The 12855-nt window shown below is 33.0% G+C and overlaps 2 protein-coding genes across 4 annotated transcripts; one reads left to right on the top strand and one right to left on the bottom strand.

The window, feature by feature from the left end:
- The first annotated feature begins 1145 nt into the window (after positions 1 to 1145).
- LOC101498772 (uncharacterized) lies at positions 1146 to 1889 on the top strand. Its single transcript, XM_004486094.4, has one exon. The coding sequence runs from the start codon at positions 1269 to 1271 to the stop codon at positions 1749 to 1751; it is 483 nt and encodes a 160-aa protein (XP_004486151.1). The 5' UTR covers positions 1146 to 1268; the 3' UTR covers positions 1752 to 1889.
- Positions 1890 to 3888: 1999 nt separating this feature from the next.
- Positions 3889 to 8537, bottom strand: LOC101498200 (uncharacterized). 3 transcript variants are annotated; one of them, XM_004486092.4, is made up of 7 exons: positions 8343 to 8537; positions 7615 to 7831; positions 7383 to 7523; positions 6456 to 6564; positions 6256 to 6317; positions 5662 to 5765; positions 3889 to 4650 (listed from the first exon to the last, which is right to left on the bottom strand). In XM_004486092.4, the coding sequence occupies exons 2-7, from the start codon at positions 7705 to 7707 to the stop codon at positions 4542 to 4544; spliced, it is 618 nt and encodes a 205-aa protein (XP_004486149.1). In that variant the 5' UTR covers positions 7708 to 7831; positions 8343 to 8537; the 3' UTR covers positions 3889 to 4541. The 3 variants fall into 3 exon arrangements, with proteins under 3 accessions (XP_004486149.1, XP_004486150.1, XP_012573483.1); XM_004486093.4 differs by having other exon boundaries at positions 8307 to 8434; XM_012718029.3 differs by lacking the exon at positions 8343 to 8537 and adding an exon at positions 8231 to 8254.
- Between the last annotated feature and the right edge of the window lie 4318 nt (positions 8538 to 12855).

Genomic DNA, 12855 nt, shown 5'->3' with positions numbered 1-12855 from the left:
TAAAAATATTAAGTTGCAGTACACTAGGAAATGCTATTGGAGAGTTCAAATAAGCAAAAAAATTGATCAGAATTACAAGAGATTTTAATACAACATTTCTAATTAAAATTTTATAGTATTGAATATATGAATTACTATTTTTATATATTCAACATTTATTTCATTTATAATTAATGTGAAATTTATACACTTACATATGAACTAGACGTATAAAAATATAACAGAAACTAAGAAGTAAAGTCCAAAAAAGTTTAGTAGCTCAATACTTAGAATAGAAAAAGAAACGAGTGCCTTGTTGGAGGGGAAGGTTATTTATTTTGAATTAAATAAAAGGTGAGGCAAAATCATATGTTCTCTTCATCATGAATCTGTGAATTCCTTATATGTTTGCCAATAGCCTCTTTTCCTACCCCAAAGAACAAAGGAAAATCCATTTTCTTAGAATTTTTAATTTATTTTGTCAGTCTGTAAACTTTTCCACTGTTTTCTTGTGTTGAAATTTTGGGGTTTATTGGGCCCTACCATTTCCTTAATGGAAGGGATAAGAATTATTCTATCACAGTGAGGGTTATGAAGTGCACGTCTCTACAATACATATAATATGTTTTATTTTCTTTTATGATCACAGAAGTAGAAAAATGATACTTACTAACCACTTGGGTGAGCCACAAGAAAGAGTTAAGAGAATTTCAAAATATGACTTTAATAAATTAATATTGTGTATTTATAACTTGAATTTTTTTTATCTAACTAACTAATTGAACTATTATAGTAATTAATGTGGTTTATAAAAATTGAATTCATCCGCATACCCAAATTTCATATCTAACTGAAATAATCTTTGATCGAATTTTATTTATCTCTTAACTAAATATCAAATTACTATACCTCATTTTTGCTAAGAATAAAAGGTTAAAAAAAGCATATATTATAATATAAACAACAAATCATATTTCATTGTAGTAATACGTCATAAATGTCACCTACTCAAAAATCTGTATATACATCAAGAGATATAATCGGACGTTTATATAAATATTTTTTATTGTCGATATGTAGTCATTAAATTCTTATAATTAACTAAGAATTTTATAGTAATATTATACATTGAGAGATAAATTATAACATATTTACAATTTATTCGTATTGACAAAAGTTGCCAAGAGTTCATCTTTATTACAAGGGTATGAATGATTTGGTGAGGGATATATATATATATATATAAATGAAGCATATATAGGACACAAACTTTTGTTGGAAAGCTTAAGATGACTAAGAAGTATTTGGAGTGCCTCATTGGGAAAATGAGAAGCTTGAGCCTTGTATCTCTTAGTGGTTTATTTGATAGCTGTTATGATCACACTCAATCCTACAGTTTAGGGACAAGGATATGGAACCTTAGTGATAGGCCAGTGGAACTTCAGATAAGAGTAGGATCAATACTGAAGAAGGTTCATACATTGAAGCCAGGAACTTCCAAGAGAGTGAAAAGTAAAAGCATATACAAAGCATATATGCCTTGTAGAAGTGGCAGCAAAAGTGTTGGATTGAAGAGTTTGTTGTATTACTATGATGAGACTTGTCACCCTTATATTTGGATTCATGATATAGGTGGTGATTCCTTAAGGATGGTAAAGCAACAATATATCAGCCTTGAAGATTTGAGGGAGTCTTCTGAGATTAGGATCTTAAGGGATCAGAATAGAGGTTGCATTTCAGTTTGTAAGAGAACTAGGCCAGAATTCTGCTGAATTTCAATGTAACATTAGTCTATTTCATTTCTTGCTTTTCTATTTTCCTTTATTGGGTGTGTTATAAGTTACATAACATACATGTCCATTATCATATGATTAATTCGTCAACTGAAAAGTAAGATGGAATTTCCTTTATGCATTATCCACTTAGAGATTTAATAAAAGACATTAATAGTTATTTAGAAATGTTTTGAATTATCAATTTTAAAACTTTTATTTAATTATTATAATTATTAATCTTGACCGATTGATGATGAACATGTATTAAGCTTATGTTATTTAAAATATATGCAAATCAGGTAAAGGATAGCTTTTTCTCATTTTTCTCTGAATTCTTTGAAGAAGTAACCTCAATGTTAAAAAGAAGCAATAGATCCTACTTTGATTCTAGGTAGACAATCTTGATCTAATCATATTTGCTACAATTTGTAACAATGTGGTTACTGATCTAGGATTCTAGTTGATAATTTTCAATGTTCATGTATTAAAAAAAAAAACCAAGTCACCTGCTGGGTTGCTACAAATACAATTCCTTCCCATTCTTGATGATGTTTTGGATGAGTTGTTCATGACTTTCATTACTAGACTTCCTAAATCGCACCCGTACAATGTGGACAGCATGTAATTTTTGTAAGTTTTTTCTAGTGTGGAGATGAGTGATAAACACTACTTAAAACTCACACACAATGAAAAGGTTTTGAATTTGAATCCAGGACAAGAGGTTTGATATAATAATATTGACATTTGTCCGTTGTGGACATCCGTTAATTATTAATAATTTTTTTAATAGTAATATAGTTAAAATTCTAGAGATCATTAAAAATTATCACCTTCTTACGTCCCATTATCATTATTTCTGCAAAGGAATTAAAAAGTTAGATGAACCCTAAAGTTCAGTTCATCTCTTATCTGGCCATGATCATCCCCAACAATGCAGCCATTGCAATTTTTTTCTACTTCCCCCATCCAAATCGAGAAATGGTAATTAATATATATATAGAGATGGAAATGGAAATGAAAAACATCTAAGTTGTCTATGCTAAAACCAATTCCAACCTTAGCTTGCAGCAAGATATGTTGGCCCTTATCAAATCCTCTCCAACACAAGGTGTTGTTTCCTTTTTCTAAAACAATAGGCACAAAGGCCGTTAAACCACAAAATAAGATTCTCTCTTGCAACTGCGTCACACAATTACAATTTTAATTGTTTAATTTAAATCAACTGCTGAAATTATTTCACACAATAAAACTGACTATATGATATGAATCTTCTGATACGAAATTATCAATTGAGATAAACTATTCCATGAAATTGTGGTACTTGGGACTGAGGAAAGAGTCATGCTATTAGCCAATAGTGCACATCACGAAAATACCAAGATATGAATTAGACCAATCAGGTGCTTGCATGACCATACATGGTGGGTAAAAGTCAAAAAGAAAACTATCAAAATTTAGCCAAGTGTTGTGTGAGTCCTTCATAATTGACGTTTTCGTGACATTAAGCAATTTCCCTGCAGGAAATCACAATCCTTAAGCAACCACCTTACAATTGCAAGAAATACCACCACATCTTTTCCAAATATAAAAGAAGCACCACAGCGGCAAGGAGGCCAGAGTATGCATACCCAACTCCAAAACATGCAAAATAGTGATGTTTCTTTAGCATGAAATTTCAGAATATTCCCTATATTTCATGTTTTATAATTGAAGAAAGCCAGGGTTCCATCAGTAGTTTAGCCTCAAGAACCAACACCAACAAACAAAGTCTATAGATGAAATTACTTGGGAATATGTTCTTATTAAGGCTAATTTCCCCAACTGTGCTTTGAGGACAAGAGGGTGGTGAAAAGGTGAAATGATGATCACGACCCAAATCTTCAACCCATCGATGAATTGAATTGTAAACCCAAGATAAGGAAGGTTTACAAGAGAATTGGTTGTAATATTGCTAGTATCATGTAGTAGAGAATATTTTGGTGGTTTTGGAGTACACAGCTACATCCACTGTCGATGGAGAGTGTCTACCTGTAATGAGCTGTCCTTCTGAACATCCCTGCTGAGATTGTTCTCCTCTTTTACTTTTAAAATTATAAATAAATCACCACATTTAACAATTTTCATAGAATCTATGTTTTTGGAACCCAACAAAATCAGAATAAAATTATAACTGATAATAGATAAGTTTCAAATACTGTTTTTACTTTTTACATACTGTACTATATTTACTCCTAGAGTGAGTTAAACTAAATGTAATTATTTTTCCTCTAGCATACATGGAAATCAATCTTTTTATGATAATAATAATCAAACGTATGTCCTCAGATATGCCCTAAGATTACCTGCAAACGGCATACATATATCTTCGGAACTTGTATTTAACACAATACCATATCACTGCCTGGATCTGTAGTGCAGTGCAGTGTCCATATAATGCTACAGGTAGGAAAGTAAATGAAATTTATTCAAATAGGAAATTTAAATCAGGAGTTGACAAAAGGATGCAAGGAGGCTGAAGCATAAAATCCTCCAGCCCAAGCACTTGACAGATTGATTATATAAGGCATGTCTGAAGAAAACTTGCTCTGAGGAACTGGAGACTGAGCCTCATATGAAACAGCTGTATTACAAATTAAAACGTGACATAACTTCAAGGCTCAGTTTAATGTAGCACCAAGTTGTTCGTTTCCTTTTTCTTCTTAATGACTTCTAATCATGTATTTTCCAATTTGGACTTACAAAGCTATGAATGAATCGAGTAGTCATTTTAGTTTAATGTCAGGACATCTAGGTAGAACCTGGACCCATTGCACCTGCCCGCAATCTCAACATTTCAGTCCTCTTGCTTCTCTCCATCACTTCCACCAGCCACTCTGCACTTTCTCTAATCCCCAGCCTGCATTATTTCAAAGGAAAGTGATAAGAACTAAAATTGCGGGAAGCTAACATAAAGAATTAAGGGAAAAAAATACATTACTGAACAATGATACAGAACTTCGAGGGTCCGTGACCTCCTAATGCCCAAAGGCCCCATTTCACTCATATGACTAGCTGTCGCATTCAACCCCTCTTATCCATAGGCAACATGTCTTTTTTTTACCGGAATAGACAACATGTCTTATTTCTTCTATCAACCATTAATTATTAATAACAGAGTAGGGACCATTTACTTTGTGTAATCATTTTCTATTCTCATTTCCTAAAACTTGTGTTAATTTTCCTTGCTAACAAAGAATATATGAGACTCATGAAGTGAATAATTATCTGTATTTCCAGAAACAATGAAAATGTCAAATAATAGTTTTTATTATTTCTAGAAATGCATCAACCCTAGCTAGCATTTCATTTTATCTCCACTATAATGATCAACTTCATAAGTCTCACATCTTCTAATTAGCAAGTTAAAACTAACAAAAGTTATAGGAAGTGAAAACAGAAAATGTTTTCACAAAGTAAACGGACCCTAACTAAATCTAATCCCCTCAACTAACATATAAATATCAGAATAAAGTATCTTCAGTTAAGTAATTCATTATGTACCTTAATGGTTATTTTTCCCTTACATCAGATGTTAGCATAATAAGAGATTTAATGTAATTAATTGTTGTTATAGTTAGTTAGTTAGTTAGTTGGTTATGAGGTAGTTAAGACTTTTGTGTATAAATAGGAAGTTAAGTAGTTAGTTGAGATATCATTGAATATTGTAATTGTGAATAGAGTATTCTCTATTGTGAAGGGAAAACCCTTGGAGGAGAGATTTATCTCCTAGTTCTTAATAAAACTATTCTTTCTTAGGAATCCAATTCTTGGGTTCCTAACATCAGATATCTCAATCCTTATTGAAAATGAAATGTTAATGGATCATCACACGTTAAGCTTTGAAAAGTTGATACAGCCTCTCACTTACCCATCATATGCTGACACAGATTCGAACATGTAAACTCTTTCATCTAGTTTCTTTAAATCTAGATACTGAGCAAGTTCATCAGCTGATACTGCTTCAGGAAGATCCTGCAATCACAAGAATGTCAAGCAAGCTGAATCACTGTGTTGATACACACACCAAAGAGGGAAAACAAAAGGATGACAACAAACGGGGAAACCAACATGAAGACAATAAAGGTGAATCCTCAAAGGACAGATGAGATAGAATAGAATACTATTGCGCAATATTACTTAGGATGTTCTACTAAAAAACCTAAGAGGGTAAGTTGGCATATGTATCAGTTAAAAAGAGAACGAACTTTGCAAGCTTGTAATGAGGAACGCCTGAAATGCTATATAAATCAATTGGTGCTAAAACATTCTCTTTCATAAACCAAAAGGATACATATCTTGTACCCTTACAGTCACATAAGTGGCCAGATAGGCAGAATTGGTATCTCAAGGTATAATGATATTAACAAGATATCAAACATGCACAGCAAGAATAAAAAGCAGACTATATTAGAATATTACACACATTTGTTTTATATGGCAGGGAGAAAATAGTTACACTCACTTGCTTGTTTGCTAATATCAAAAGAGGGGCTCCTTTGAGATCCTCATGTCGAAGCACCTTTTCTGGTAAACAAATCGGTTTTTAAATCATCACAGTACTGTTTGGTTATGACATATCTAGTATTATCGCAACTGCACACCAACAACTTAAAGCAAAATATATTTAGTTATTTACAAATACTGAAGCCAAGTCTCACTAACCAAGGGCGGACTTTGCATCTTCAAATCGTGAGGGGCTAGATGCATCTACAACAAATACTACAGCATGTGCCTCTTCATAATATTTCTCCCAGATTGAACGAAGACCAGGCTGATAAGAGGGGAAAGTACATCAACATCTTGTAATGTGAAGGATAGAATGATAAAAAATATCAGTATAAAGAAGGTCAAGTGTGAGCTTTGCATCAAATCATACATTCTCTTCCTGCTACTGCTAGTATCCACTGTACAGGCTTATAATTAAAAAAAAGTACTGAATCAATTGTCCATGCATAGTGGACTAATGATCAGACTCAGGGAGAGCAAGGCCCAAATGAAAGAAGAGAGTGCTGAATTGGCAAATTAGTTAGAGAGAGGAGGGAAAATACACTTAGAAAAGGGGAATATATATATATAGAGGGGTAGTGTCATGGGGAGGATATCATAATAGTTGTTATTTTTTACATTTTCTTGTGGGCGGAGGGTATTCGTCTTCTGAAGGAGCTTTTGCTCTGGGGGTTATACGGGGAAACTCTTGTAATAATTTTCTTAGTTTTCAATCATCAATTCCATATTCTTATTTCTCTTAATTTTGGGTTCCTAACAACTAATTTAAATTGCAAAATCTCATTCGGCTTTGCCAATTTTAATAGTAAAACTCAAGCTTCGGTCATAAAAAGGGTAGAACTGATGGCCCAAAATATATAGCTTAGCTATTATAAAGAAGCATAAAAAATTTAGACCTCGTGAACTATGTAAATGTTTATTATATTAGCTATTAAAGTTCTAGAATAAAATGATTTGACAAGCAGCTCATAAAGCTAGTGTCACTGAACATAATTACTTTGCCAGCTCAAATTAACAATTCATCCTAAGATCATAATTATAGAATTTACAAAGATAAGTACATTGGGTATCTATTTCCAATACCTGACCTCCCAAGTCCCAGAACACAAGTTTTCTATTTGCAACTTCAATTCGACCAATATTCAATCCTACAGTTGGAACAATTCGATCAGGGGGAAGGCCTTCTATGTTCGTGTACACTGACTTAATCTTCTCCAGCAAAGTCTACAAAGTTATTTATCACATAGCAATTCAGACAAACACATCGAAGTTCAGTGATTATTTTAAAAAAACATGGGATTGAAAGATGTATTACCGTTTTGCCAGCCTTGTCAATCCCCAAAATGAGTACATGAAGCTCTAATTTGCTGAACATGTACTGCCAAAGTCCATAAAATAACGAAAACATTCTTATCCTGTTTAAGCTAGCTCAACCTTCAAGAATATACGAACATCAAATTCATGCCCTTTTACTTGAAAGTTTAAGCACACATCATCAGTTCAGTTCACAATTTCATCAGCATAAAGATTTCCTGTACAAAAATAAAACTGTAAGCTACCTTCAACAACAATGCCTCCAATTAGAAACATGTCAATTTCAATTTAACAGTTACATCAGAAATTTCCAACGTTCAATTTATCAACACACAAATCTGATCAAGCAACATCATTATAAATTTATAATAATAACCAGAAAACAAGTTTTTTTCCCTCAATTTTAAATTTTCAATTAAGTAATTTCCGAATCGCTAGATGCATCGATGCATCTAATTTGACGTCGCTATGCTAGATCTTAGTGCTACTTCATTCAAACATTCACATTCCTATATGCATGATACAGATACTGAAGTACGAGACTCGAATTTCCAGAAACATGTGAGAGAGGTATGAAAACAGTAAAAATGATGAAAGAAACGAATCAGAAAGTGGACCATAGGAAACAGTGGTGGTTCGGTAGAATCAATTGAGTTGCAACAGATCAAGGAATTTAAGAAGGGAGAAAAATACTTGAAGAAGAGAAGAGACTGGCGGAATTAGATTTACCGGCGCCGACGGTGGCAAAAAACGGTAATAGACGGTTGTTGAAGTAAGATCCGACGATGACGGTTGAATCGGATCAGAGTTGGGCGAATTCGCTACTCGAAGCTCTTTTTTTTTTTTTTTTTTTTTTTTTTTTTTTTTTTTTTTTTTTTTTTTTTTTTTTTTTTTTTTTTTTTTTTTTTTTGCAACACGTAACGTAAAAATAACATATTCGTGCTTTGAAAATGCATTTTATATTCTTTTTAACAGACCCGTTTGTTTTTTAATTTTTTTAAAATGGATTTTAATTTTATTTTTTTTTAAATGGATTTTGTTAAAACTTATTATAAGTAATATAAGTTATTTTTTATTTATTTTTTCTTGAATAAGAAGAAATAAAATTTAATATTCAATAATTTAAATATTTATTATTAATTATATTTACATGATAAAAATTATTTATTTTTTTGAAAAAATATATTTCTCAAAAATTATTTTTTATGAATAGTTTTTTAAAATAGTTTTTCATTTAAATCATTTTCTTGAAATTTTATTATACAAAAAAGTTACAACAAATAGATGAAATGCTTAAAATGATATTTTAAGATAATCTATTTAAATCAATTTTTAATTTAAAATTTTGTTTTTATTATTCTTTTTTTTAAGTTGTAACAAAAAAAATAATACTATAAAAATTATTTTTTTAAAAAAGTTATAACAAATAGACCTAATATTTTAGGGGATATAAATAAAATCGGTTGATCTTGACAAAATCTTATATATCAATCAATTAATTTCATTTGAGTTGAAAAGAATTATTCATCTATAATTTTTACATTAAATTGTAATTATATGTTGAACCCAAACTTAAATAAAATTGATTAAAGTGCGAGTTAAATTAGTTTAAGTGATCAACTGGTAAGTTGCCATATATTTATGAATACACTAAGAAATAGATCAAAGTGATCCACGAGACTTAGGTGGGCAAATGACATGCTTTTTTATCTGTTACGAAATTTGTAATTTTATCACCGTGTAAATATTAGTTTATTCAAGATTTATCCCTCAAATAAAGCTCTTGATAGTTCAAAGCATTTTCTAAAATAATTTGTACTCTTTTTTTCTCGACGAAAGGATTTTCAGAATATTTAGAATCATCAAGTTGCAATTGAACATAGTTAAGATCATACAAGACTTTTTGCACATTCAAACTGACATCCCCTAAAACATCCTTGTTTCAAACACAAAACACAACTTTAAGATGCTTTAACTTAGCCGATAAAATCTGCATAGGACAACCAACAAGATAAATCTCCCAAACATTTTTAATAACATTATAGCCTGAAGGATGGCTTGCCCAAAAGGAGTTAGACATCAAATCTTTATCCAAAACCTTATGGCATCAGATATACATGTCATTTCAATTATATAGCGCTCAAAACTCATTTTTCATCAAATATATGACTTTTACTTACATTTGATACATCAACAATATTCTCATCAAGTGTGAGTTCGTTCGTTCATTTTAGTATGCTCCCTCTCAAGCATAACCTTTTTTCACCCACATAAACTTGCAACTATTGTTGGCACTTAATATCAACAAGACACGTCGTTAGACTATCATTGTCATAAAGACTTTCAATAAAAAAAATATGATCGTCTTAGTCAACAATCGACTATGATACCACATTTAGTTTATAAGGGACTCACATGTGTTAGATAATATTATTATATATTAGTAGTAAGGGTATTTTAGACATTTCTATTCTTTTATATATATACTCATTGTAACCCTATTAACTCAAGTTTGGTTCATTCTATATTATGAAACCCTAGAGTGGTTGTTTCTCTTCTTCCTCTTTTCATTGTTAACATGGTATCAGAGCTTTGGCTGATTTTGGGATCTACTATAAAGAAGAGAGAGATAGACTATTTTGATAGGAGAGACAACCACCAAAAGAGAAAAGAGAAAAGTAACCCTATTCCCGATTTTGTTAAATTAGTCTCACAAAAACATCGATTGTGCATTTGTTAACCGTTGGATCGGGCTGATTTTTGGACAGAAGGTTCGCAACATTCAGGTCTTCGTCTTCAAGTGCCGGATCGGAGAATCAACGTCTAGAGGGGGAGAAATCATGCTCGCACATCACTAGATTATCCCTAATTTATTTTGTCTCAGTGGTTGTGTTTGTCGTATTTCCTGTCATTATTTGTTTTGGTTGGTGCTAAGGATGATTCTCTTCAAGCACATTGTCCGAAATTGGGGAGAGCACATAAGAAGAATTTTAGGGGGCCATCGTCCAATGTTGTTGCTTCTGCTCCTCCTACTATTGGCTCTAGTTCTGATTTTGTATACTCATCTGAGATTGCTTCCCAAATATCTGATATTGCAGAACAACTTCAAAAACTTTTTGTCACTCAATCACATGCCATGTCTGCCACTTCTTCTAAAGGTTTGAACTCCTCTGGTATATCAGGTATATCTCCATCCATATGGATTCTTGATTCGGGAGCATCTCATCATATGACATACGATGATAAATCTTTTGTGTTTGTGAAACCTGTCTCGTTTGTGTCGGTTATGACTGTTGATGGCACTCTTATGCCACTAGCAGGCGTTGGTTCTGTCTCCACATCTAACATGTCTCTTTTTGATGTTTATTATATTCCTAATCATACTTTGAGTCTTGCTTCTGTTAGTCAAATATGTGATCTCGGTTATTCGGTTATGTTTTCTTCCACTTCTTGTTGTGTGCAAGATCCACATTTCGGGAGGCTGATTGGGACAGGTCATAGACAAGGGAGACTTTATGTTTTGGATGACCTGCGACTCCCAGATATTGCAGCCTCAACAACTACTGCTGACTTATTATCTAGTTTTCGCTTGAATTTTTTATCTTCTAGTTTTTATCTAATGGCATTCTCGTCTTGGACATGTTTCTACTTCTAGATTAAAATATTTGACTTCTACTGGAGCCTTAGGAAAGTTACAAACCTGTGATATCTCAGATTGTTGTGGTTGTAAACTTGCTAAACTTCCAGCTTTATAGTTTAGTAAAAGTATTTATGTTTCATATGCGCTCTTTGATTTAGTTCACTCTGATGTTTGGGGTCCATCATCGGTTCTCACCAAAGGTGGATCTAGACATTATGTTTCGTTTATTGATGATTACACTCGTTATTGTTGGGTTTATCTTATGAAAAATCGGGTTTGTCTTCCTTTGAAAAATTGTATGCTTCTACCCCTGATTACCATTCTTTGAAAGTTTTTTGTTCTACTTGTGTTGTTCTTCGCCCTCAAGTAGAGCGCAGTAAGTTGTCTTCTCGTTCAGCCATGTGTGTTTTTCTTGGTTATGGGGATGGTCAAAAGGGTTATCGTTTTTATGATCCTCATGTAGAAAAACTTTATGTATCTCGTAATGTTGTTTTTCTTGAGCACATCCATTTTTACTCTATGTCCTCTGATTCTTAGATTACTAAGAGTTCTGAACTGACCCATATTGATCCGTTTGGTCCTAATGATTATGCTTCTGATGATTGTAATGTTGAGAATTGCAGAACAAATACTAATACTCCACATGATGACATCCCTCTTGCCCCCCCCCCCCCCCCGGCTTGTGCAACCATCCTCCCCCCTCTCTCTTGCCCCCCCGGTTGTTCAACCACCTCCTACGATTGTTGATCCTCCTCGTTACCCCTCTCGTCAACATAAGTCTACTCAGTTACCTGATTTTGTCTATTCCACTTACTCAACTTCGTTTGTTTGTTTCTTAACCTCTATTCATAGTTTGTCTGAGCCCTCTTCCTATAAAGAGGTTGTTCTTGATCCTCTTTGGCAGCAGGTTGTGGCAGAAGAATTTTCTGCATTGCACAAATCCAATACTTGGGAGTTAGTACCTCTCCTCTTGGAAAACGTGCTATTGGGTCTCGTTGGGTATACAAGATCAAAACTAAGTCTGATGGGTCAGTTGAGCGCTACAAAGCACGTCTTGTTGCTAAGATGACCACTATTCGTACTTTTATTGCAGTTGCATCTATTCGTCAATGGCATATTTCCCAAATGGATGTCAAAAATGTTTTTTTAAATGGTGAGCTTCATGAAGAAGTCTATATGGTCCATCCGCAATGAGTTTCTCATAATCAAGGGGAAGTATGTAAGTTAAAAAAGGTTTTATATGGTCTTAAACAGACTCCTCAATCTTGGTTTGAGAAATTCTCTACTGTGATCACTTCTCTTGGTTTCCGCTCTAGTGAACATGATTCTGCATTGTTTATAAGGTCCACCACTTATGGTCGCATTATACTTTCTCTATATGTTGATGATATGATTATTAAAGGTGGTGATGTTAGTGGAATCAATGAGTTGAAATTGCAGTTAGCCAAACAATTTGAGATGAAGGACTTGGGAACTCTTCGCTATTTCTTGGGGATTGAAGTTGCCTACTCTCCCAGAGGCTACCTTCTTTTTCAATCCAAGTGCATTGCCAACATTCATGATCAGGCTCGTCTTTCTGATACTGGAGCAGCAGATACTCCT

This window comes from Cicer arietinum, chromosome 1 (genome assembly GCF_000331145.2).
Source record: "Cicer arietinum cultivar CDC Frontier isolate Library 1 chromosome 1, Cicar.CDCFrontier_v2.0, whole genome shotgun sequence".
Lineage (NCBI taxonomy): Eukaryota > Viridiplantae > Streptophyta > Magnoliopsida > Fabales > Fabaceae > Cicer > Cicer arietinum.
The sequence above is the reverse complement of the archived record's forward strand: the minus strand, read 5'-3'. Positions and strand labels throughout refer to the sequence as shown.